Consider the following 26,657-nt stretch of genomic DNA (forward strand, 5'->3'; position numbering starts at 1 on the left):
AAAAAGTTCCTTAACTATGACAATTTTTTTTTTATCTTATGAAATTATTTTCTAATCATCTTAATGAATATTTTGGGGAAGAAACAACAGGTAGAAATCTAAATTTCAATCATTTTTGATTATATAAAAATATTGAATTAATTTTAATTCTAAATTGGGTGGTTTCATCTGAATTTACATTTTTTTTATTGTTTGATTTAACATCACATTTCAATTTTAAACAATTTCAGACACATTTTCAAACAATATTTGTCTTGGATGTTCAAGTTTTTTAATTTGGAATGGAATTTTTTTAGGATTTTTAAATAAAAAATAATTAGAAACTGTCAATTTGGTAATTTAATATTTATTTTAAATGATTTGATTGCATTTTTATATTTTAGCTAAGTCTTGTTTTGTAGTTTGACTTTTATGTATTTTTTTTGTTCTGTAAGACATTACATTTTGTCGGGTGGGCGGCATATTTGGGTAATATTCATAAAAACAGATTATGTTTCTGCCACTGGCAAACGGCTTCTTCCCCCAGGTACAGCCAACCATCAGGTTAATTCTCCAAGAATTTAAATTTACTTGAAACATCTGACCGATTTGATTAAAAGCTGGTATTGAACCCACGTTGAATTAAGATTGGGGGGAGATGTAGTTTTTTATTATGACAGTGGATAATGAGCGTGCTGCAAAGTAAGCATCCCAATGGAAGGGCTTATTTCTAGGAGTGAAACTTAGAAATCTTTCTATCAACAGACTAGAACATGGAAACCAGCAAAACTAACCACATCCTCTTGTTTTGTAGTTAATTATTATTAAAGTTCAATAGATTATTTATAAATTACTTTGATTTAGCATCTAAATACGTCTCAGAAACGCGGTAAGTTTCTAAGTTCTGCAAAACTAACAACCAGCTGATAAAACTGTGCTGCACATAGATGAAATCAACCCAAATCTATTTATAACACTTTTTTCAATTTTGTTTACTGATCTCTTTTTACATTTATTTTGTATTAAATGGAACTCCGTGGAAGGTGTTTTAGAGTCAAAGCTGTCCTAAAGTGAAAAGGGAAGAGAAGAGCCGCCCCTCCCAAAAAATTGCAGTACCCCTAATTACCACTAGATGTCAGGTCAAGCCACTTGTCGTTCACGCATCCGCTGTGGCCGCTAGGTGGCAGCTCTGCTCCAGGATTTCCTCCTCCCAGGTCGTCGAAACAACAAACCGAACTACGGAGCAAGCGGGGTGAGAGAACGTCCGAAACCGCCTTTAACCGCGACTTTTAAACTCTTTTTACAAAATTATTACTGGATTAAGACACAAGACCGTAAAAGGGTAGTACAAGTTAAGATCGCAACGGGACTACATTTTACCACAAGGTAAGTTAGATGTAAAATGGCGGAGAGCTATCTGGAACTTAGTTGATTTGTATTTTGCTAGCTATCTCGCTAGCTTTGCTAGCCTGAGAAGAGCTCACAGCGCGGCTGCCTGCCTGAACCAAGTCGCTTTGCTAGTTCGCGGTATATGGCAACTTAAACGCCAGTAAGCTAACAATCCCACATTTTTGCACGCCCGCCCTAAGCGAACACTTTGCTGCGGAAATAAGTAATTTAAAATCTGGAATAGCGTTTTAGGACTTAATATATTTGTAAACAGAGTGATTGTTGCTTATGCAATACGGCGGTGGAACTCCCGAGGCAAGATGGAGGACGCAAGGACGTGATGTTTTTTTAAGGTAACGTTAGCATTAGCTGTTAGCATTTTCTGACTAATCGGAGTTATTCTCAACTTGTAAATTGCAGAGTGTGTATTTCGTTTTATTTTCCTTAAGACTAGCATCGTATGCAAGTGGAATACGAGCTAAATATAGTCTAGACTACTAAATATATAGTTGATTAGCGTGATTATACACTGGCTAATTTTAGCTTACAGTAGAGCTTGCGTTGTTTTGTTGTGATAGTCGGAAAATTTCAAGGCGTACAGAGTGCATATATACAATATCTTGAAGTCTCGTGCCGTCAAAGTATGCCGTCTTGCTTTTATCTACTCTTTTCTTGTTTGCACCGAGTCGTGCACGCGCACTACGTTAGATTTTAGTTAGCTGACGTCGAGGAAAATACTCCGAGATCCTCGGTTCCTTAGCTGGTGGCGCTAGCACCAGCAGCGCACCGGTGTCAATTTTGACAGGAACCGACAAAGAGCGTTGCTGTGCCGGCGTCGTTGGAGGGAATTGAGTCCGAAGTGTGCGGAGTCGTGAGACGTTTATAAGCAACCAGATCTATTTTGTGGAGTAATTGAACCGAAATGTATTTAGAATTAGGTCACATGGGCAACTTTATGGGTTTGTCGATACGATTTGGCGCCACTTTTTCAGTCTACACCCATCGTATTCTCTCGTCTTGACATGCAGTGTTTCCCTCACTTCATAGGAAATGGACTCGTTAAAAAAAAAAAAAAACTTAGATTAGATAATATACAAATATTTGAAGTATTCATTCCATGCATCTTTTCATCTGTATTAGATAACTTCAATAGTCCTAAATTTAAATAAATATATATATAAGTTGAACTTTTAAAATAGTGATGAGCTCAAACCGCATGTTTCCAAACGTGGGTCATGATTTGGACGGAAAACATTAGAATCAGGAACGTTAGACAGTTTTTTTTTTTATCTTTTTGCTTAACCATATGTAAGAATACCAGGGCAAAGTGAACTAAAGCCAATTTAGTACATTTAGGAGGATCATGGGTACAGTTTGCTTTTTATTCCTTATTGCTGGACGGTTGAATATATGTTTGTGTGGGCCTTTTTCTACAATTCAAGACATTTGCATCCAGTGGGAGTATCAGGCCGCAAAAAATATACAGCTCTGAAAAGTTACTTCTGCTATCTACTTTGAAAAAAGCTTGTCTTACTCCTTGGCCTGCAGTGTCTTGTTGATGTTGATACTGCACTTTGATTGGTTTGGTTTTGTGTTGGGCGGATTGAGTTGGACCATATTTGGCCATGGAGGATGATACTCCAGTCTAACTCGCATGACAAGCAGGAGTGATGACACTCGGGGAGCCAATGGGAAGATGGCAAGCGTGACAGCGGAGGCTGTGCCCACCCCCTGTTACCATGTGAAAATTTTATTTTACCTCACACAAGCTTGAACAGTGAAACGGGTTCATTCATTTTTTCCCCCGTAGAAATCAAAACATGTTTGTTCAAGTCAGGGCAACTTGGTTAAAAATGCTTAAAGATCTCACTGATTTCTGTCTTTTATTTTAAGGTCACATGCGGCCTTTCCCGTCTTGTGTTTGCTGAGGATCTTAAGTCAGTTCCAAGTTGACGGTATTCAGAAAATGTTACAGAAATGATAGCAGCACCAGAAATCCCAACAGAGTTCGCCTACCCTCAGTAAGGATTTGTTTTATTTATTTTTTCTGATTTGATGGTTGATGAATGCTCGTTGATGCTCATTTCACTGTTTATATGTACCTACTAGGGATACAGACACAAGGTTCTCCTCAGATACTGACTTTTCTGAGGATTTCGATGGAAGAAGTACAACTTCAGCTAAGGGAAAGGTAGTATTTTTTTTAAATATGTAGAAAGTTGTGTTTGTGTTCTATTTATTGGTTTATGACCTGATCTTTATCCTTTTTTCCCTCTCAAATATTTATCACAGGGGGGGAAGAAGGGCAAGAAAGCAATTGGGGATAAAGGCAAAGGAGGAAAGGCAGCAGGCCGCATAAATGGCCACCACCAAGAAAACGGCATGGAAAACATGATGTTGTTTGAGGTCGTAAAGCTCGGAAGGAGTGCAATGCAGGTAAGACCTGCTGTGACCAAATGACCTTTTGGAGTCATTTCCTATTGGTTACGGACATAAACATTGATTTTAATGCACATGTTTATTTATTTCATGCAGTCTGTTGTTGATGACTGGATTGAGTCCTACAAACACGACAGAGATGCAGCACTGCTAGATCTCATCAATTTCTTTATCCAGTGCTCGGGATGTAAAGGTATCCCCCCCCCCATGTACATTGTTTTTGTCATTGTAAAAAAACGTTTGTTATAAATCCCCCGTTTATTGCAGGGTTATGTACTTAGAATAACCCGCACTATTTGAAATCCGCAAAGTGAGATCATAAAGGATTTTTTCGGCTGTAATACCCCTGAATACAAACTTAATACACTTTTCTCCGACAGACAGAACATTTTCACACTTTTCTCTCCTGCTTAAACTCTCCAAGTTCAAACCATCATTGAAAAATAAGTTCAGTATTACAGAATGAAAACAGTGAGCCTCTTGCTATGGGAGATTGATGTAAATGTAGCAAAACTGAACACACTGCACAGCAGATGCGACAGAGGATATTGATTGACGAGGTCAACAGCCAACAAGCATGTTAAAAAAAGCATGCAAAGTGACACTGACAACAAATCACTTGAGACCGCAAAAAGTGAACCGCAATGTAGCAAGGGAACACATTGATCTGATTCAGTTAAGCTACTTATTGTTGTCAACTCATGGTCCTTTCTTCTAACTTGTCTGTCTTGCTAGGTGTGGTCAGTGCTGAGATGTTTCGCAACATGCAGAACTCTGAGATCATCAGACGCATGACGGAGGAATTCGACGAGGTACCTCAACCTGCCACAGCAGCTATACTGATCAAAACTGATCTAATTCCAGTTTTGGAAAACTTGATTGGGCAGTCATTAAACTTCCAAAACATAGCAAGTTTTCAGCATTTCACACCATGATGTTCTTTTTCTTCTGCAGGACAGTGGTGATTACCCTCTTACTATAGCAGGGCCCCAGTGGAAGAAGTTCAAATCCAGCTTTTGTGAATTTATCTCAGTTCTGGTGCGCCAGTGTCAGTACAGTATCATCTATGATGAATACATGATGGACACGGTCATCTCTCTTCTTACGGGACTGTCAGACTCCCAAGTCCGAGCCTTCAGACACACCTCAACACTGGCGGGTAGGTCAAGTCTCTCTGTAAGTGTTTAGATGAACTATAAAGTTATTCAAAGTAAACTTTATTGCATTGCATTTCTTTCAATCCCTCTAACTACCAGTAATTATTCTGTTGTTTTAGTTTAGTAAAAATTTTCACGTAAACATATTGTTTTAGTTCCTGTCCTTCAAACATTTTGTTGCAGTTCAGTGAGATTGCAACAAATTGCTAAATGAACACATTTTTTATATTCTGGAAAAGTGAGTATAGCAATCCACATTTTTACAATAACAAGTATGACTTTTTGAATTAGACATCAGTTGTACAGCCCTGCTTTCAGTCAGTTTGGGAAAGAAAAAAATCTCGATGAACAAAAAGGAAACTTGAATCTTTTGGTGCATTTTGAGGATCTCAGGTTACTGGTTGTGTATTTAAGAGGACAAAGGCAGGTCAGGAACGCTTGCGCAGATGTTTCCAAAGACAAACCAGTTAAGTTTAAGTCATTAGAAGTGAACTGTTATCATAATGAGTTGTTGATCCTGCAACATTTGAACGTTTCACCAAACTGTCAACTGAACAGGTGGGTTGTGTGACCTCAAAACATGTTGGCATTGTTCTCTGTGAGCAATGGCTTTATTGTCTTTGCCATTCTTTTTTTAGTTATTAAGCAGCCATTCCCAACTAGTGTTGTCCCAAAGTGCTACACAAAAGGCAAAAAACAAACAATTGAACCAAGTTTTATTGTAAGGTTATAGACTGTAAATTTATTATAAAGTGGGTTTGATATAGTGTCAATCTCCAGCTTTAAAAACTTTAATTTAAAAGAGATCTTTTTTTCTCTCACCCGGATGGTGTTGGATTTTTTACTTGTCAAATCAGTGAAACTTGTTCATTTGCTCTGTCAGCTATAGAATAATATGAAAAAATGTTGTGCTTTGTTTTTCAAACTAGCCATGAAGCTGATGACGGCGTTGGTGAATGTAGCTCTCAACTTAAGCATTAACATGGATAACACACAGCGCCAGTACGAAGCGGAGAGGAATAAGATAGTTGCAAAGAGGGCCAATGACAGGTTGGAGCTGCTTTTGCAAAAGCGCAAAGAGGTATGTGTGACAACGCTTTGCTTCCTTCTTAACGTTTGAAAAAGGAGGTTGTTTAAGCCCAGTTTTCACTCATTTACACAATAAATGCCCGCATTACATTTAAACATAGCACATTCAGGAATTTCCTTTGGGGTTGTTTGTTGTTGGTTAGAATATCTGCTGAAGTTTGACATTTATTAAAGAAAAAAAAAGATTTTGATTATGACTTGATTTGACTGATATTTGTAAAAGAATCCACCCTTTTGTTTTTAGTAGGCCGTTGCAGCATCTATATATTAAAATTTTTAGCTAATTCTTTTTTTCCTCCAAAAAGTTTTCGTCACTGATGTGGTGTATATTAGATTTTTATTTAGAATGATAAATAAAAAGAAACATGGCTGACTTTTATTTGATTTAGTAACGTGCATGCCTTTTTTTGAGCACATCTCTGATTAAAGTTCTTGGTGGGTATTGTGCCATAATAGAAGTAGATGTTGTGCTGGAACAGATTTACTAAACAACATTGAAATTTAACGAAAAAATGTTTTAAAAAAAAAGTTTAAATATATAAAAACATTTATTTTTTTGTTTTTAAATTTTGTTGCAAAGGTTTTCATGTTTGCATTTCTTCTTTAAGTAATGCTATCAAGATCTTAGTGGTACTTAGTACCTAGTGGTAAAACAAAGAAATAAAAATGGGATCTAAAATAGTCTAGTATGATAGTTTCAAATGCGGTTAGCAGCTTCCAGCAGAAAGTTTTTATTGTTGAAATTTCTTGTCAGTAATAAAAATGTCTCTAAACGTTTAAAACATCAGTGTTTTTACCACAGCACTCACCAAAATGTGAGTCATCTACACAAAGCTTAAAATTAAATTGTAAAGTGAATAATGTAGTTTTGTTAACATAAAAAAACTGTACCTAAAATGTGTTTTCTGCCAAATGAAACACCGTTGGTTTCAAAGTTTAACCTTATTTCTCCTCTTAGTGATGAGAATGTAAAATAGCCTTCATTTATTTATCGCTTTCTTTTAGTTTTCAGTCAAGTAAGTCAAAAGGCATTAAGGTTAGTGATTGGAACTCCAACAGAGCCTTTCCAAATTATTATTTTAGGTCAATTTTTTTAATGAAAGAATTTTGTTTTCATTTAAAATATGAAAAAAGACCAAGTTTTATCTGTATGTAAGTGTAAAATTCCCTAATACCAGATATTTTTGCTTTATTTGATCCCACGGCTCACATTGTTTCTTCTTTTTTTCACTACAGCTTCAAGAAAATCAAGATGAAATTGAGAACATGATGAATGCAATATTCAAAGGAGTGTTTGTTCATCGATATCGGTATGACTTCATAAGATAAACATCTCGCCTGTATTTTCCTTTATTAGTTACTGTTTTAAATGACTTCACTGCCGTGTTCAGCCTAATGGATATCCTATTGTTTCGACAGGGATTCGATAGCAGAAATCAGGGCGATCTGCATAGAGGAGATCGGAGTCTGGATGAAACTTTACAGTGATGCCTTCCTCAACGACAGCTATCTGAAGTATGTGGGATGGACGATGCATGACAAGGTAAACCAAACTAAAACCCCCGTGTCAGTGCTTTACTTTCAATTTATTCATGTTAAATCAAATTGAAAACAACTTGCTATTTTTGAATGTTTTCTTCTAGCAAGGCGAGGTACGTCTGAAGTGTCTGACAGCTCTGCAGGGTTTGTACTACAACAGAGAACTCAATGCCAGACTGGAGCTCTTCACCAGTCGCTTTAAGGTCAGCACCACCTGCTGGACACTTTTAACAACACATTTATCCATCTTCAGAATATTTATAATCAATTTATTGACTTAAACAGTATGGGACAAAGCAAAGCAAATCAAACAGTTTTTTAAAATATAAATCACCTTCTAAATTAAATGGGTTTGAACCGTCTCCCCTCAGGACCGGATTGTCTCCATGACTCTGGACAAAGAGTATGATGTTGCAGTTCAGGCGATTAAACTGCTCACTCTGGTCTTGAAGTAAGTGTTTGTTTTTGCGTTAGAACATCTTGTGTTTTTTTTCCCCCCTCAAAATTTTAAAGACTAGTGTCGAGCTCTGTACTCTTCTCCCTGCAGCAGTACGGATGAGGTTCTGACCCCTGAGGACTGTGAGAGCGTCTATCATTTGGTGTACTCGGCGCACAGACCTGTAGCGGTGGCAGCGGGGGAATTCCTCTATAAGAAGTATATATTTATGTACTATTAAATTACTATCAAAGTGTAATAAAGGTTTTTTTACCTTACCCTTTACAAATTTATATTAACAAATTAGTATTAAGATTTTTTTGTTTTGTTTTGTTTCTGTCTATCTTAAAATATTGTCTTTGAAGGTCAGTTTAGCATGTTAGGGGTTTTGTGTTTAAAAAAAGAAAAAGCTAAATGTAATCAAATATTTTTCCCAGATTGTTCAGCCAGCGGGAACCAGAAGAGGAAGGTGCCCCCAAAAGAAGAGGCAGACAAAGCCCCAACGCCAACCTCATTAAGACCACTGTATTTTTCTTCCTGGAGAGCGAGGTAATTGATCGTAATCTGCTTTAGAGAATCAATCTGTTCCACTTCTCCTCACGGCCGCGCTGTGTTTAACGACTGAAAGTTAATTTCATTTGCTTGTTTGAACGCCTTTCTCGTTAGCTCCATGAGCACGCAGCTTACCTTGTGGACTCCCTCTGGGAATGTGGTGCAGAGCTACTGAAGGACTGGGAGTGTATGATAAGCTTACTCCTGGATGACCCGTTGCCAGGAGAGGAAGGTGTGGCACTGTTTTTCTTGCCGGTCCCTGTTACTAAAATGCAGTTTGCACCATTAAAACTAACTTTATTTTTGTGTGTGTTTATAGCTCTTACAGACAGACAAGAGACGGCTTTGATTGAGATCATGCTGTGCACTGTACGCCAGGCTGCAGAATGCCATCCACCAGTTGGAAGAGGAACAGGGAAGAGGGTAAGAGTGACTGATCCATCTAATAGTAAAATGCTTGGGAGGAAAAATTGTTTTATTTCGTAGGCTTTGTAGAACTTGAACCCAGAATCTTAGAAAATGTGCCTTTTAGGTTGTAACTACTACAATAGAATAGGATCAGTGATCAAACCTGTGTTGTTCAGGTAATGACAGCAAAGGAAAAGAAGACTCAGCTAGATGACCGAACCAAAATCACGGAGTTATTTGCTGTAGCTTTGCCCCCTCTTCTGGCCAAGGTACGTTACATCAGCCCACTGCTTCTGATGAGCTCCATGCTAAAGAGTGTTTTGGGTCCTAAAGGGATATTTTTCTGTTCCTCCAGTATGCGGTTGACGCAGAAAAGGTGACCAACTTGTTACTGTTGCCTCAATTCTTTGATCTGGAAATTTACACCACGGGTCGTTTGGAGAAGGTAAGACTTTTCGGATGTTGGTTATAGTAAGCTGTGACCATAAGAAGAATAATCATTAAAATAAATTATTTTTCTTGTCGTTAACACACTTTTTGTTTTTTTTATTTTTGTTGTAGCACCTTGAAGCCCTATTGCGTCAGATCAAGGAAATTGTGGAGAAGCACACAGACACTGAAGTTTTGGAGGCCTGCTCCAAGACATACCATTCCCTCTGCAATGAGGAGTTCACTATCTTTAACAGGGTGGACATCGCTCGCTCGCAGCTTCTGGATGAGCTTGTGGACAAGTTCACCAGACTACTGGAAGATTTTCTACGGGAGGTGGGTCAGACTTAAATGCCATCTAACTTTCTTTATTGCTAGATGTAGCTTTTTATAACACAGCTTTCCCATTTGTGTATTATATAATTATAGAATATTGAGGTTCTATAATTATATAATTAGAATATTACAGTGTAACCACTGTAATATTCTAAATGTTTATACTAGAAAAGAGGAAAAAAGTTTGATGCTCCTTCGTTTTTTATCTAATCCTATCATGAAGAGCCTCGAGTGTTGATTTTTTTTTTTTTTTTTTTTTCTTGTGTTTTTGAAGAAGTATCCAACTCCCTTAGATGCATAGGCGTTTTTTTTCCTTTTAAAATCTCCTAAACTGTTTTTCTTCAGGGTGAAGATGCTGATGAAGATGATGCTTATCAAGTTTTGTCCACTTTAAAGAGGATTACGGCATTTCACAAGTACGATACATACATCTACTTCAAAAGAAATGGGTTTTAGTGCTGTATTTATCATACTGGACTTCCTTTTCAGTGCACATGACCTTTCGGGATGGGATCTCTTCACCAGCAACTTCAAGCTGCTCAACACGGGCATCGAAAACGGAGACATGCCTGAGCAGGTACAAAATCACAACCCCATTTAGAAATGTTCCTATTAAGACATAATAATGAATGATCTTGCTTCTCTCCCCTCTTCTCCTTACTTTTGTGAGCAGATAGTCATTCATTCACTGCAGTGCACCCACTATGTTATCCTATGGCAGCTGGCCAAGTTATCCGAGGGCAGCTCCAGAAAGGTGAGACTCATACCCAGTTCTGGGATGGATAAGAGACCGGAATGGTGCTGAATACATCTGTTAAAAAAATCATCTTTGTGTTAGGATGATCTGGTGACCCTGAGAAAGCAGATGAGGGCATTCTGTATGATGTGTCAGCGCTACCTCACCAATGTCAACACAGCTGTCAAAGAGCAGGTGAGACACAGAAGGGGAGGCAGGAAGTCAGAAATAGAAAACCTCATTTTCTCTATAGTATTCTAGCAGATATTTGGCTTCAGTTTACCTTACGTCAGTGTTCTTTTTGTTGTTGTTGCTTTATGAGTAAAAATAAAAGCATAAAATCACTTAATGCTCAATCTTTTGTTATTTTCAAGTAGTTGGAGCTCAGGTTGTTGCTCTTTGATGAGCTTTTGTTTATTCGTTTTTAAAAAACTGTTTTTGTATGATGCAACATACAACAGAGATGTAACGGTCTTTCTCTTTCCTCCCCCAGGCATTCACAATCCTTTGTGATCTTCTGCTCATCTTCAGCCACCAAATGGTGTCTGGAGGAAGAGAACACCTGGAGCCGTTGGTCTATTCCCCAGAAGACTCTTTACAGGCGGAACTGCTCACCTTCATCCTCAACCACGTCTTCATCGACCAGGATGACGACACGAATAGCACCGGTATGACTGAAAGGCAAAGAAATCAAAGACAGGTTCATGCAGTCATGACTTTGGTGTGTAAGAAAGTTTTCTTTCCATTCCTTTTTGAATGATTAGATGGACAGCAGGATGATGAGGCAGTAAAGATTGAAGCTCTGCACAAGAGGAGAAACTTGCTGGCTGCCTACTGCAAACTCATCATCTACTGTGTGGTAGAAATGAAGACTGGAGCGGACATCTTTAAGCAGTACATGAGGGCAAGTAGCACTTTCTTTAAGTTAAGAAAAGAAACATTTAATGCTGGAATGCGCTATAAAATAATTTTGTTGCTCTTTTTTTCCCCTCTATAGTATTACAACGATTATGGTGACATAATCAAGGAGACCATGAGTAAAACTCGGCAAATTGACAAGATTCAATGTGCCAAAACGCTCATTCTCAGTCTGCAGCAGGTCAGTCAGCACACTTAAGCTCACTCGATCCGTTTAACAATAACAATTCCGCTAACGTGACTTCATTGTGCAAATACTGGTTTGATTTTTGAACCTGTGTGTTTTTTCTAGCTATTTAATGAAATGCTGTCTGACCTGGGTCACGGGTTCGATCGCTCCTCCTCTGCATTCTGCGGAATCAAAGAGTTGGCTCGCCGTTTTTCGCTCACCTTTGGTCTCGACCAAGTAAAAACCAGAGACGCCATCGCCATGCTACACAAGTAAGCTTTCATTTTAACGGCATTTGATGCTTGTGTTGTTTAGAGTTCGGCAATTTTGTTTGTGATATATTTAGAAAAAACAGAATCACATTCTCCACGTTTATTTTTAATTTAGTTTTTCTTTATGACTCTACTGCAACTAAATTAAACGACAGGTGGGGATACATCTTTATTTATTGTTTTGCAAAATATTGAAGGATTCAAGGTTTTATCTTGTGTAGCTGCATTTTCTGTGGGAGGAGTTTTATCTTTATGTCCTCAGACTGATGGACTTCAAACTGTGTGTGGTTCTCTTCATAATCTCACTTTAGGTTAAATATTTCTTGAGAGGTTTTCTTTTCTTATCACTGCAAGAACGTGTAATTAAAATGTCAGTAAAATGTTTTAGCTGAGAGAAAAACTGCCTGGAGCAGCACACCGTTGGTAAATAATCATGTTTGCCTAAAGTCTAATAGATAATATGCAAATGTCAAGTTCAGACCATCTCATAGCTCTGTTTCTCTTTTCCTTTACACGTGTTTTTAATCTGCTGTAGGTTTTTTTTTTGTTCAGCTTTTTTTAATTCTCAGTGTTATTCTTTTCTCTGTGCTACAAAGGGATGGTATTGAGTTTGCATTCAAGGATCCCAGCCCACAGGGAGAAGGAGGGCCACCTCTTAACCTGGCTTTCTTGGACATCCTAAGCGAATTCTCCTCCAAACTGATGAGACAAGACAAGAGGACTGTGTAAGTGTCTTTTGTTCCCCCTGTTGGATGACGTTTACTGGTTGCACAAACTTACCCGTCTCCTCCTGTGCGTCCCCCCTCCTCTCATGTAGCCACATGTACCTGGAGCGCTTCATGACTTTCCAGATGGCTCTGCAGCGAGAAGACTGCTGGCTTCCATTGATCTCCTACAGGAATTCCTTGCAGGCTGGTGGCGATGACGACACCATGTCTGTCATGAGCGGCTATTCCAGCAGAGGATCTTCTGTCCGCTCCAAGAAAATTAAGCCCCCTGTGGCAACAGTTGGAACTCCAGCACCAAAGAGGAAACTACCCGAAGGTACAGAAGTGAAGTCTGTTGCTGAGGTTAAAACGTTTTCTTGTAATGTTTCTCAAAAGGGATACAAGAGGTCCACCTTTTATATATTTTAGAAATACTACTTATTTATTTAAAATGTTGAACATAGAGAATATTTTTCTGTAACCTATTACATTATAAAGCTAAACGTGGAGCCATATTAACTCTGAATTCCAATTGATCATGTATCAACAATGAAAAACAAATATTTAGAAGCAAACAGAAGTTCAACTTAAGCAAAGGGTGACTCCGTTTCTTTTATTAATTATTTGTGATAATTTCCTAAAAAGCATTGATTCTTATTTGACATTTCTAAAAAGAATCGGTGCCTTTTTGATGGTTAGGATTCAGAAACAGTCTGTGTTTAGATTTTTGTAGTTATGAAGTCAATATTTTCAAAGCTTTCTGTTTTTGTGTGATTTTTGTTTGTTACAAAACATAGATTTGGATTTGAGCATTACTATTACTGTGAAAATTGTATTTTCAAGCAATAATGAACAGGGCTGGGTATCACCAATAAGTTCAAGAATTTGATCCAGTTCACTAGAGCCTGGATCCATTTGATTCACGATCTGTTTGATTCTTTTGATCCACTCGATTTAATTCAATTTTGACTTTGCAAGGTCTACAATTTTAGACACACATTTGTATAGAACTACAATAATAATCTATATTTGTTTTGAATATATATTAATCTGATACAGTTTACATACTTTATAATTAAATAGTAACATATTAAACCAATGAGATTGTTAACACCATACAGTGTGACATGATGTCTTTAGAGGAGAAGCTTTACTTTAATATATTCATCAATCCAAGCTCATTAAATCAAATATTTAGCCATAAAAGTAGAGATCGATCTTTTATGCTTTTCCTTTTCTGGTGACGTAAAGCATAACACCAGTAAAGCCAAAGTCTGCTAGCTTAACGCTAACGTATAATGGAATTTCCCATAGGACGGCTAATGCTATCGCTTGGTCGACCTAAACATACAATGTTTACTAAATGAACAACTTTATATATTCACGGGCATGAGTTTTCCAAACTATTTTAAGGAAACCTAAAATCTCAAATCTTCTGGAATAAAATGTAATGCAATAGCATGTGCTCCACCTAGTGGCCAAACTGAAACGCCCTCAACCAGAGGCAGAACATTTTTTTTTGTAATATGAGCCGGATTAATGATCTTACTGATCTGCACATTTTTGTTGGAGCTTCTCTTTTTGAGAAATCATGTAACACGAACTGGTGTTAACAATGTCATTGGTTAAGTATTTCAATAAGAAATTTTACAGGATTTGAACTGTATCAGATTAATATGACTATATCTTCAAAAAAATTATTTATGTGTTTGTACAAATGTCTAAATGTGTAAACCATGTACCAGAAATTCAAAACAAATTAAATTAAATGGAGTGGATCGAAAGGATAAAAAACAACAACAGTCGTATCGATGCAGGGTCTGGTAAATCGAATCGATCCTGGAAATTATTGGACATATCCCCCTGTATTCTGCAGAATACAATCAGCTTTAAAATAACAAAACAACAACAATCTGCGAAACAGTGAAACCGTGAAATAGCGATGAATCATTCTTACTTGCCTTTTCTAAAACAGGAATTTCATACATGTTAGCTTAGCATGGGGCCCCAGGGGTATTCCAGAAATCAGGTTACGCTAGTTACCACGGTAAGTTTGAGGCTAAGGAAGTGGATAACCTCAGCTTTTGGTTCCAAAAATGGAGGTATGTTTCAGGGTATGCCAAGTTCCCCTAGCAACTCATGCTCTGAACATAACCTGGTCTGGAGCAGGTTTAGTTGAAGGTTAGTTTGTTTTCAGAGAGGTGACGCAGCATGGCGTGTCCATTTGAAGATGATTTAGTGGACGAAGAAGCTCAGATAATACTTTTTCCACCATGAGAGGGTCCACAAGACCACATATGGATGTTTAAAGATAAACTTTTTACATTTATCTAACTTAATTATTTGCTTCAGTTAAGATCAATCTTTTTTTGTTTAGTTAAATCATCTTAAAAACAATACATAGTTCAGACATTTATTTTACTTTCAATCAAATTAATTCAATTAAGTAGGTGTAACTTTGGTGCTGCTGTTTCTGGTATATTGGCACCGCAAGGAATTGTGGGATACCATTCCCTTTGCCTGTCTGGATGGATGTGGGTTTTTGACCAAATGTGTTTAGCTGTTTTACTGTGTATTGTCTAGTTATTTGTCCTGTTATGTTAAATTCTTTCTGCACCATGAGTGAGAGGGAGGGAGAGGATGAGGAGTTTATTTAGCACCACTACTGCCAAGTGGTGTTATGTAAAAGTCGGAGGGATAATAAATGTCATTAAGTTTCATGTTGAGAATCCATTTTGTTTCATTCATTTTATTGTTATTAAAATGAATATACCTGCAGGCTCAAACTTAGATATAAGAGAGTTCAAGAAGTACCAAACATTAAGATGGAAAAACATTTAATTGAATTGTAGTAATATGACATTTAGTTTGATAAATATGTAAATCAAAGTTGTGAAAAAATAATGAGTTGTTACCAATTGAATTAATTCATTTAAGTTGGATAAGTTATATATATATATATATATATATATATATATATATATATATATATATATATATATATGTGCATCACAATGAAAATAGTAATGAGATAGAAACTCATACGTTTACTTTGTTCTTTTTCTCCAAGCAGAAACTCTTTCTTTTGCTGATGCAGCTGTGTTACTTTTTTGATGGACGTATAATCTTCATACGCCGTCATTTAAATCTCCAACTCAGTCTTACTGAAGTATAGTGCTCTCTTTGTTTTTCTCCACGCGTTTCCATGGTAACTCCGGAAATCGTCGATCCATTGAGAATGTCTTTATGTACTTGACGTGCACGTGGATTAAGACAGGGTTACCAAGTGAAACGCAATTACGCTAACTCATATCTGATCTTTTGGAACCAACATACCCAGAGTAAGCAAGTTCATTTCAGCCAGAGTTCAGTGTTAAAGTCAGGGTAGTTTAAACATGCTTCCTGGAATACCCCCCTGGTTCTATAGGCTTCACCGACTTTTAGAATATATTTCTTGTCAAGTTTTTAGAGAAATATATTTGCTTCTCAATCCCGCTGACCGATTTTACATGCAATTGTTTTCTGGTTTGTTTAAAATGAGCCGCTTTAAAGTAGATGAGTGATCAAATAAGGTAGGGATGTATGAGCCAATGAGAGTCTGGATGGTTACCATAGTTACCGTGTGCTTTCAGAGGAGAGCAGCAGCGGGGAGGTTTGGCAGCAGAGCATGCAGACCCCCGTCATGATGCCTTCCCCTCATCTAACTTCCACTGCCATGCGGGACCCCAAGAGGAGTCGGGACGACGGATACATGGGGGTCTACCCCCTGCCTCACGAGCAGCCGCCGCCCCACCCACACCCTCAGCACCATCAGCAAACACCGCAGCACCACCAGACACCCATGGATTACAAGTACGAACTCCTCTGTCTCGCTTTTTAATGTCATCTCACAGTTCGGCCTTTGTTACTGAGGTCAGGTTCCCACCAATGAAAACTGCTTCTGTCCCCTAAGGGATTAGAAGTTACTCCTCAGGCATGAAAGACAAAACCACAAAACGGCTCAACACATCATAGATTGACTATTAAATTGGTGCTTCCTCCCAAAGTTCAGTGTTCACGTATAACAGCAGGATCGTTTTACATTCAGCATGAACTTATGATCCCACGGCTGTGGAAAAATCAAGATATTTAATACATCTGTCAACATCAATGCAGACTTTTTAAATGTTTTTTAAGTGTTTTAACACAAGCCACCATGCAACTAGATCTTTTTCCCACTCAAGCAGTCTTCTACTGTTTGTTGGTTTCACAAATACAATCCTCCGCACGGCCTCATGTGCTTATATGGTGTCGAATGGGAAGATTTCTTCACTCACCAATTAAAAGTGGCTACAAACTGTAATTTTACCTGACTGTAAATACTAATGGGACAGAAATCAACGGAATTGGATGCAATATAAAATTCAAAGTACTCAGACTGCAGTGGTGTTTTTGAACATTTAAGGAGGAGCCAACTTGAGGCTTTCAAGACCCACTCGATGAAAATTTAGTTTTAAACGTGATCTGGTGGCGTTTTTCTGATGATGGAAGACACATAAGCTCTAAAGTGCATTTCTCAGTATGTCTTTATTCAAATAGTTTTGAATTAGGAGCACATGAAAAAATACCGTTTGAAAAAGAGCTACAATTTCATGTTGGGTGGGGCACAACCTTCCCGCTCCAAACTGCACCTGGGAAGGGGGGCGGGGTTGCTCCATGCCAACGGTCCCTCCCTCAACTCATTTTGAACTACTGCTGCTTTGCAGAACCTCTGCCCTAGAACATGTCACATGTCTTTGATTTGGGCTAAAAATGGCTTACTGACGTTCCGCTGGCCAAACTGCAAAAAAACGTGACAGTATACAAAATACAGTAATCATAATACTAAACCACTGGGAGCGTTTTTAACCCGTGTGCTGTCTTAGATGACCCCACCCTTACATTGCCGTGTTCTCCCTACCATGACAAAGGTGGATAAAGGTGGAAAGATGTCATGTAATCCATGGACACCAGTGAAGATCACAAACCATTGAAGAAAAAAGATTCAGCGCACTGTCTAGTGGGTCTAGATGACCCAACTCCCAATGTTAAAGTGCCTAGGATAGCACAAGGGATACAATAGCTCAAAAGATTCGGATATCGGAGTGGGTCTAAGTTTAATAAGCTTACATTAATTAACAAATATTTCTTAATAGTTTTTTTAATGTTTCATTAATTTTTCGGCTGAGATGTTGGGAGATGCAGTTTGTTTCCTCTTTAATCTTGTCAGATTTATTGTCTCTATACAGCTATAGCAACTGGTACATCATCCACACTGCAATCTAGATGATTAGCTTGGGCTGTGGTGGTAATTTTATAGAGGATTTCAGTTATTTTTATTTATTTATTTCTGCAGTTTTTTTTTTTAACATCCAGAACAACCTGATCAAACAGCACTGATCATTTTTCACAAGGTCGGTGTAAATCTACAAGGCGAGCTTTGGGCTTAAAAGAGGAAACTAACATCTAGTGTGGTGTCAAAATGCTCTGGAGTCTAATTCAAAATGTAAATCGGTCTGTCACAACTGTTTATTCTAGAAAAGCAACTCAAGGTACTTAAGCTTTCAATATAAACATTACTTTTCTTTTGTTGATCCTCCCTCTGACATTTAAACAATGTAATGCATCAGGTAATGTTATTAATGTATGTCAACAGAATTAGAACAAACACTATGCAGCAGATCTTTTATCTCCGAGCAGGTTTGGGTGAAATGCTTACACGCCGGGTGTCATTTCCCTTTATTAGGCTTTCAGTTGTGAACAAACAGCCTGCCACGTTTTGGCTCCGGTGGCGCAGTGACTGACTGCTTCATTTGATCCATTCTTTCTTTCAGTAGGACTTAAGGAGAAAACCGTGTTGTTTTTAGCACCTTACATTATCGTTTTGATTAATGTGCCCAACGGACTTAAGGTGATGAAAAACCTCGCTGATTGCCGTGCTCTGGTGTGAATAGTTCCCAGGTGACGTGGATGCTGACTCAGAGACAGCAGGAAGAGGCGCGCCAGCAGCAAGAAAGAGCCATGAACTACGCCAAGCTCAGGTCCAACCTGCAGCACGCTATGTAAGAGTCCCACCCGTGTGTGCGCACATCCGCTTCAAATGACACCACAGTAATGGCGTCTCCATTTCTGTGTGCAGTCGGCGTGGCACCGGCCTCATGGAGGAGGATGAAGAGCCGATCGTGGAGGACGTGATGATGTCATCTGAGGGTCGCATGGACGACCTCAATGAAGGCATGGACTTTGATACCATGGACATTGATTTGGTGAGGAACGAGTCACATTTATATTTAAATAAAGGTAATCTGTGTAGTTCACAGACAGATGCAGAGATGCTCCATCAGGGGCATTTATACTTTTGTTTTTGTTAGTGTAACGAGTGAAATTTAAATCAAACTTATCATCTTAGCTACTTAATTTTGAAGCATCTTAAAAACACGGTGGGCTGCTAAATTACCAAAATAGTGTTGAGATAAAAAGTAATTTTTTTTACCAAATTTGTTTTTAAGGAGAGTAGTAAGAATCAGTTTTAGTTCAAAAATGACTAAAGGCGAACTTGATTTTTTTTCTGTTTTGTTTTGCCTGATGATCCTTTAAGCTTACAAGACCTTTATGGATAAAAACTTTTTAGTCATGTAGTCAGAAAACTGAGCTTTTCTTAAGTTTCTACTTGCAGCTCCAAGTTAAGTCTTTTTGTGTTTTAGTTCAAAGAAAGTCTCAAATCTTTAACTGGCAAGTTAAGTCTTAGTTAAGTAAACCTGTAGTTTAAAACTGCCTTTTTAAATGGACCTTTTATTTTTTATCACAAAGTGGCATTTAACCAGTTTAAATCATTTGCGGGCTCACAAAAATCCAGCAGTTAGTGTTTCTTCATTCTCTATGTAAAGATTTATTTTCAGCCTTGACTGATCTGGAGCTAAAAAAAAAAAGTTGTTCACAAGTTCCAAACCTCGAGTCTTTGCATGTGAGACTGAAGTGTGGAATATTTGTGAAGAATAATCACCTTTACAAAAGTTACCCGCGTCCTGGCAATATTCCAAAATATTTTGTTTTTCGCAGCTAGACAAACACAAACCTAATAAGTTCTATTTCTTCAACTTACTTAACATTTGCTTTATTTTTCCAGCCACCCTCCAAGAACCGCCGTGAGAGATCTGAGCTGAAGCCAGACTACTTTGACCCCGCTTCAATTATGGATGAATCGGTAAATGAAATGAAAGGATTTGAGGTTTCTACTTATATGTAAATGTTGCCAAAGGATGCACCCAATGTTAAAAAGATTTAAATGGACGTGATATACGTAAATATATCTTGTTTTGTACCAATGTCCGGGTGAGTACTCGATTCTGATTAGCTGCTGGGTGTGCATTAAATAGTGATATACCAGAGGATAACCGCACGGTGAAAAAAGAAGTTCAGGTCACCTAGCTTAGATGTTTTGTATCGCTGCACCGGGTTCTTTAAAACAACCTTTTACTTCATCATTTGGACAAAAACAAGCGGTAAGAGGTGAACTTTCTCTCTGAGCTGATGCTTTATTCAACCCATTGGAAAGATCAGCATATATTTATATATCGCTTTATATCGCCGAATCTTGACTGGAGCGGTGGTGCGGCGCGACGCAAACTATTTGTTATGTGGTGCACGTGGCAACGCGCCGCACGTGGCAACGCGCCGCACCACATAACAAATAGTCCGCTTTTTGTGAGAAAAGTGATCCAAATTGGGGGGAAAAACAAGAATTAAGGACTAAAAACTGGTTACTATTTATTTCTTTTGTAAGTGACCATGGCATAAGGGGGTTAATGGTCTTCAAAGTGTGCATCATCACTTTTTAACGCATGCCGTGGAAGCCTGAACTGTCCTCCGCGAGCGAAGTGCGTTAAAAAGTGATAATGCATACTTCGTTGGCCATTAACCCTTACTTATTTAGTCAAAATAGGATATTGCAGGTTGAATACATATCTACAGATGTTTGGTGGATTTGCCTCCAGCTTTGTTTTAGAGCTTTTTTTTGGAAGTAATGGAAGATTTCTAAGTGGATGTTTGTTTTTTATTACTATTAATTCACAAGTGCATCCTTCCAAAATCCAAGGAAACTTCATTTTTCATAAATAAAATAATTTCATTTGAATTTGTTCAATTGTTCAATGTGAATTTAACCTTGTCTTTTCTCTTCTGCAGGTCCTTGGGGTGTCCATGTTTTAAAGCTGTCATCAGGATGATATTGCCGCTGGCATAAGAGGCGAGGGGCTTTGTATTTAAAGAGAATTTTAGATGTGAAAACAGAAGTGTTTTCTGTAAGAAAAAGCAAAAATCCAACAAAAAATTGATCTGACTTGTACTCCACGTGGACCAATGACAACCCACACTCAGTGTTGCTTGCTCAGAGAGGACTTTGTTTCATAAATTTACTTTTATAACCTTGGGTAAGCTCTTCCTGTTCAACAATAGTGTAACAGGCCACTTCCAAAACCTATTAGAAACAATACGTGTCTGAGGAAAAACCATTAGCTTCCCCCTCCCCTTCCTTTTTTTAAAAAGAAAAGTGGGATGAATTGGTGTGTTTAACTTAAGAAACAGTTTTTTTGTTTATGTCTAACCCTTTTTACAACTGTAGTAAGTTACCAGGTGTGAAGTAGTAATTTATAAACGGACTTTAGTAGCTTGCTTGTACTGTGTTAGCAAAGTGGATGGAGGTCTTTCTGTTTGCTTTTGGGTTCTGCCTCTTTTTTCTTTTTTTCTTTCCTTTTTTTTTTCCTTTAGTGTGTGTGTGTGATTTCTTTTTGTTTTCCCTTCTGTTCGGTTCATTTTCCCTGCTGTGGGGCCTGAGCTGAGGTCCGAGTAACCACTGGTGGTTAAGATATTGACAAATCAGCCCAGATCCCTGGATGCTGTGAAGATTATTCCCCCAATCCACTTAAAATTCAACTTTCTGAAATGGGATGCTCCCCAACTTAACACCAGGATTTGGATCACTCCTTGTCGGAACCCCCCCCGCCCCCCAATTAATGAGGATAGTTTATTCCAGAAGTGCCGTTTTGTGGGCTCTGGAAGATACCAGCTCAAAGCAAAATGCTCTTTTTTTTCCTCTCTTAAAGTCCTGCAGCATATGTTAAAATGGGTATCTCTACATTTTAAATAAAAGTTATATATAAAGCGGTGCTGATTTTATATGGTTTTATTTGTTTTGTTTTGTTTTCCTTTTTTATTTTTGGATCTTCAGTCACAAAGTTTGAGAGATGTAAGTAAAACTAAATGAAAGCATGTGAAGTCATGCAACAAGGAAGATTTTTAAATTTGTATTTTTCCTTTTTCTCTTTTTTTTTGTCTTGATAATGTCTTTTTAACCTTTTTTCCTACATGTAAATTAGTTTGGATAAAACTAATGAAAAGACTTGTGAAATTCAGCTTTAAGGTTTTTTCTCCGTATGGAAAGTCCTGTCACAAATTATTGATTTCAATTGTTCAAAAATGTATGGTAGTCATTCAGACAGTACTGAAAAATGAAAGTTATTCAGCAGCTCTGTGGCAGCTAGACAAAGCTTAGGTTTTGACAGAATTGTCATGTTTTTTTTCTTTTCAAATGTTTTGTCTACTGAGGTTTTTCTTTTTCTTTTCTAGTCATTCCATGCTTAAGCCTTAAACATGCTTGTGGAGTTCATCTTTTTCACACAATCTTCCATGTCAGAGGTGGATAATTGGCTTCTTAGAGCATAAAATAAGAGGAGGTCAGATATAATGTGACATAGTAAATAAACGGCCTATATGTGTTTTGCCTAATTATTTTATGTAAGTAAAAAAAAGGAAAAAAAAAAGTACCGTTTATTGTTTACTTACCACTACATCGGTATAAATTCCTATTAGATCATGTGTGTGTGTATATATCTATACAAAATTTAATTTCTTCCTTTTATTTTTTGGCCATTTCTGATTTTTATTTTTTTTTCCTTCCTTGCACTCTTGCCTACACTTAAGTTGGTGTCTGTTATCCCATCCTCTTTCAGTCACTGTTTTTCTGATTTGTACTTGTCTGGAGACAGTAACTTTTGAATAAAAATCAACACATTTCACCTGTGGTACATTGTTACTTTCAACCCAAGAGATCTGAAGCAATAAATCCTATGATTAATAGGTCCTAACAGTAAATTAGTCGAGAAAATTTTTTTTTTTCCTTTTTTTGTTTTTATCTGGAGCTTTGGCAACTATGTTGCTTTAAAGAGACTATTCATCTCTGAAGAAACTGATGACGCACGTAACGTTAACACATTCCACATGTAATTCCTCTTACTGACACAAGGGGGCAGTGCAGCCAAAGCTGCAGAATTGGTCTTGGATGTCAGTTTCTCAGCTTTCTTTCATTGCATACATTTAGTGTGTAATACCTTTTTACATTAATCTTTCACATCAAAGGACCTTTTAGGAAGAGTAAAGCTTTGTTGTGTGGAAACAGAGCGCCACAGTAACGTGATAAAAGTGAGCACACGAGGCAGCACATAAAAAAAAAAAGGATGAAAGCAGCAGACTTGTGTTTTGAATGTGATAAATAAAAAGGAGCTCAGATCAGTGCAGAATAGGTTCTGGCAGACCTCCCTTCATGTCCAGCTTGTAAGACATGAAGAGACTCATCTGTCATCGTGTGGTCCTGACGTAACTGAGGTGCAGGAAAAGTGCTCCACTTAATTGTGTTTGGAGCTGAAAGCCCTCTTTGTGACCTGCTGTTAATGGTGCTCATGCAGAAAAAGGACCAAAACAGACTGCTGTATTGTTACTTCCAGTTTATAAAATGTAAAAATAGATATTTTTGCAACTCTCTTTTAAACTTCGGGTTGAATTACTTAAACTGTGCTGACGGGGTCAAGGCTGCAGCATAAATTGACTACAAGAGAAAAAATATATATCTTTTAATTCACCGATAACAAAAGGTCCCTGAGCCCCATCCCTTCCCATTTTGTAACATTAAAATCTCTAAATGTACTCTGCAGATACCAAAAGGAGATAGTTCAGTAGTATGCAGTGGTTGGGAGACATTCAGGTTTAGAAATGTCCTCTACCGACCACAAAAACGGCTTGTTTTCATTTGTGAAAAGTCTACACAGACATTATTGGCTCAGTCTGCGTTTAAACCACAGGGGGTCACCGAGGGCTGACACTCACACAGGCTTACAAGCACCAGGAAAACTCGTCATATTAGTTCTGCCTGATATTTCACTCTCCTTTTTGTATATTTGCATTACAGTAACTGCAACCCTTTTGTTTAATCGCATGAATCTTTAATTATCTCTTGTGCAGGGAGGATGAAACCTCTTAAGTCTGCAAGTAAATAGAGCAACAAAAGGTTAATGCCGCAGATGAATCATTAATGAGGCCATTGGTTGTAATCTTAACTTGTAACAGCAGAGAAAATGATTTACCAGGAGCTGTTTCAGTACACCTCAAATGTCCCAGCCTGTTCTCTTGCAGAACTACCGATTAACTTCAATTTTGAAAAATTCCATTCTCACACGACCGTTTATTTATTAGTCATGTAAAAGGTGGATAGCTCTGCTGGATTAAGCTGAGACGCTCCGTGGGTTGTAACAGAGATGTCAAGGTGAATGTGTAATGAGAAGAAGCATCAATGGCTTTCATTATGAGGGGCAGGTTTCCCGAGGCAGGCCTGAACAGGTCAGAGATTCCAGTAGAAAGCTATGAATAGAGCGCTGTGGGAACCTACTGTCTGCCTCCTGTCGGTTTTCTTCGTATTGACACACAGGCAGAGCGACTGAAGGTATGCTGAATGAGCAAACGAGTGACAGGGCTATTGTACTTAAAGGATAGAAGTAGGAGGATTAGTCTCCCTTTGGCACTGATGGTCCACAGTGTGGAGGGAATCTGTCATCAGCAGAGCTGCAGGTGGTCCAGAGGTCTAAGGAGGGCATTTTCTCCCTGCAAAGCAAAAAAACAAGACGACTTTTCAGCTGGGAGCGCAGGATGATGTTTACCCTAGAATCGGATTCTCTACACTGGCTCTCCTCACCTCACATCATTGTTGTGCAACCGCTCCTGTTCTTCCCATTGGGGCCTGAGCTGTGCAGTGAGCTTAATAACGATTTTCCCCGAAGGAGAAAGGGAACAAGATTATAGTTTTTTCAATTACGAGAGACCAAAAACATGCAAGCTGCTCCTCTGGTAACAGCACTTTCACACGAGCCCGACATTTCTGCTTCTCGGTCCTTTGAAGCTCATTTAAAGGTGACCTACGGACGACCGAACAGATTTCTGGGCCAGCTAAATGATGAGTCTCTGTAAAGTTTGGATGAGTGTCTTATAAGGGCGTGATGAGACAGGCATCATAAAGATGACGAAGAGCCCTGCATGTCACCGGCCCCTGCCAGGAAACCCCTGTGATGTATTAGGGCCAGGAGACCTCTGCTAATAAGACTCATCTCTTTAATTGGCTTTATGATTCGACTCTGCAAATGGCCCTGGGTGTGTCTGCAGCGCTTGTGTGCACAGTGTCCCCATCTGCACTGAATCCATTTGTGCATGCGTGTAGCAGGTGTCAGGCTGCGTCTGCATGCAAACACGCATGTGTCTGTTATTAATTAGATTTGTGGCTGGCGTGCACACAGAGATGAGGATTGGAGAGTCTCATTAGAAAAAGAGCAATCCAATGGCAAGCAAGGATTTAACACCTCACCCGATGATCATTTGCACAATCTATCCTGGAGAAATCGCATGTGCCGGTAGATAGGGGTTAGGTTATGTAAGGGTGCAACAGGGCCTGGTTTGAATGGGATATGATGATGCTTATAAATCCAAAGAAGACGACAGATGGCGAGGTGCTTCAAAGGTTCAGCAGGTAGACATATCACCGCTCTGCTGCCTGCAGATTAATCCCCGCAAAATGCAGGAAGGAAGAAGAAGGGAGGGGAAAAAAAAAAGAAAATTAGAAGTAGTCAAAGACAAGAAGAGAGAGTGCAGACACAGTAAGAAAGAGCTGGGACTCGTTAGCACACTATTCATCAGTCCTGTGGGGTCAGGGTTCAGGGAGCCCTCAGGCTGGGTGTGTGACCGCTCACCTCTCACCCCTGACCCCCCCCAGCCAGCACCTGGAGTTGAGGTATTTCCTCATAACGTTTTTCTGGTAACATTGTGGTTTTAATACTGTTTCACAGCGAGAAGACATTTTTACCTGATGCAACACACACGCACTGACAAAGCTTCAAAGCCTGCAGCGACACAACGTTTCTCCCCGTTCTCCTTTTAGCGAAAGCATTGATATGTATGAAGGCAAAGTCGGTGTTATACAATAACAGCAGGTTAAGCTTCACAAATGGTTTTTATTCGGGCTTTTTAGATTCTTCACAGGATGAGACGTTTTTCCAGAGAGCCCTCAGGATTTAGAAGGCTTACATCTTCAATGACGGTGGATTTGAATTTGCGAAGGCGGCTAAATTTAGCGTTCCTCTGTTTGATCTGCAGTGGACACTTGGAAGATGGAAAAGAAGGAAATCCAAAAAGGAGGACAAGGGAGGTACAGGAGACGGAGCTGGTGGAGGAGGCAGAGGAGGGAGGTGAAGGTCACAGCTGCGATAAAGAGGTCAGAAGGAAAGATGTTGCTTCAGTCGGGCTGTGGGGAAAGTAAACATCCTCCCTAAAAATAGTTGGGAGTCCTCCTCATGTGCCCCGGCTCTCACTTCAGCCAGGTGTTAGCAACTTTGTTCTTTCCAACAGACCAGGGTCTGCAGTTTTTTCTCCGAGCAGCCCCTATTCATAATGTGAAAAATGTGTCTGGAGACTTTGATCTCAACGTCCCCCAAAGCTCACAGGACAAACAGTCGGCGAATATCTTAACCCCTCAAATAAATACGACATGCCTGTCTTAACTTCATATCTGCCCCCGCCTGCTGAAGCTCAACTTTGACCTTTTCGTTGTGACCCGTGCTGTTGACTTTCCATCTCTCTGTATGTCTTCATTTCCCGTAAAAGAATTTCAGCCGAGCCGCCTGCAAATCCATTTGAATAAATCCTTTTTTAGAAGCCAACGCGCAGATTGCAGCGTGATTTAAAGCAGGGAAACACAGACCTGCACATCCCAC

At 38.7% G+C, this 26,657-nt stretch overlaps 1 protein-coding gene across 4 annotated transcripts; it reads left to right on the top strand.

Moving 5' to 3' along the window:
* Nucleotides 1-1,104: 1,104 nt before the first annotated feature.
* Nucleotides 1,105-22,646, top strand: stag2b (STAG2 cohesin complex component b). 4 transcript variants are annotated; one of them, XM_011480403.4, is made up of 35 exons: nucleotides 1,182-1,365; nucleotides 1,643-1,721; nucleotides 3,262-3,389; nucleotides 3,478-3,559; nucleotides 3,661-3,804; nucleotides 3,904-4,000; nucleotides 4,543-4,619; nucleotides 4,762-4,966; nucleotides 5,894-6,045; nucleotides 7,290-7,363; nucleotides 7,473-7,596; nucleotides 7,697-7,795; nucleotides 7,964-8,043; nucleotides 8,140-8,247; nucleotides 8,466-8,577; nucleotides 8,695-8,812; nucleotides 8,900-9,003; nucleotides 9,165-9,257; nucleotides 9,344-9,433; nucleotides 9,550-9,753; nucleotides 10,099-10,169; nucleotides 10,243-10,330; nucleotides 10,427-10,507; nucleotides 10,592-10,684; nucleotides 10,983-11,157; nucleotides 11,254-11,393; nucleotides 11,487-11,588; nucleotides 11,700-11,848; nucleotides 12,445-12,573; nucleotides 12,666-12,892; nucleotides 16,188-16,407; nucleotides 18,528-18,635; nucleotides 18,713-18,839; nucleotides 19,700-19,777; nucleotides 20,758-22,646. In XM_011480403.4, the coding sequence occupies exons 3-35, from the start codon at nucleotides 3,346-3,348 to the stop codon at nucleotides 20,779-20,781; spliced, it is 3,819 nt and encodes a 1,272-aa protein (XP_011478705.1). In that variant the 5' UTR covers nucleotides 1,182-1,365; nucleotides 1,643-1,721; nucleotides 3,262-3,345; the 3' UTR covers nucleotides 20,782-22,646. The 4 variants fall into 4 exon arrangements, with proteins under 4 accessions (XP_020562390.1, XP_011478704.1, XP_011478705.1 ...); XM_078953666.1 differs by having other exon boundaries at nucleotides 1,188-1,231; XM_020706731.3 differs by lacking the exon at nucleotides 1,643-1,721 and having other exon boundaries at nucleotides 1,105-1,231.
* Nucleotides 22,647-26,657: the final 4,011 nt, after the last annotated feature.

Source organism: Oryzias latipes, chromosome 10 (assembly GCF_053564925.1).
Source record: "Oryzias latipes strain Hd-rR chromosome 10, Olatipes_Hd-rR_3.1".
Classification (NCBI taxonomy): domain Eukaryota; kingdom Metazoa; phylum Chordata; class Actinopteri; order Beloniformes; family Adrianichthyidae; genus Oryzias; species Oryzias latipes.

Coding starts and splice junctions, on each gene's coding strand:
- stag2b (XM_020706731.3), top strand. CDS start 3,346: ATGATAGCAGCACCAGAAATCCCAACAGAGTTCGCCTACCCTCA. Junction 4,001..4,542: donor CCAGTGCTCGGGATGTAAAG/GTATCCCCCCCC, acceptor CTGTCTTGCTAG/GTGTGGTCAGTGCTGAGATG. Junction 16,408..18,527: donor CAGACACCCATGGATTACAA/GTACGAACTCCT, acceptor TGGTGTGAATAG/TTCCCAGGTGACGTGGATGC.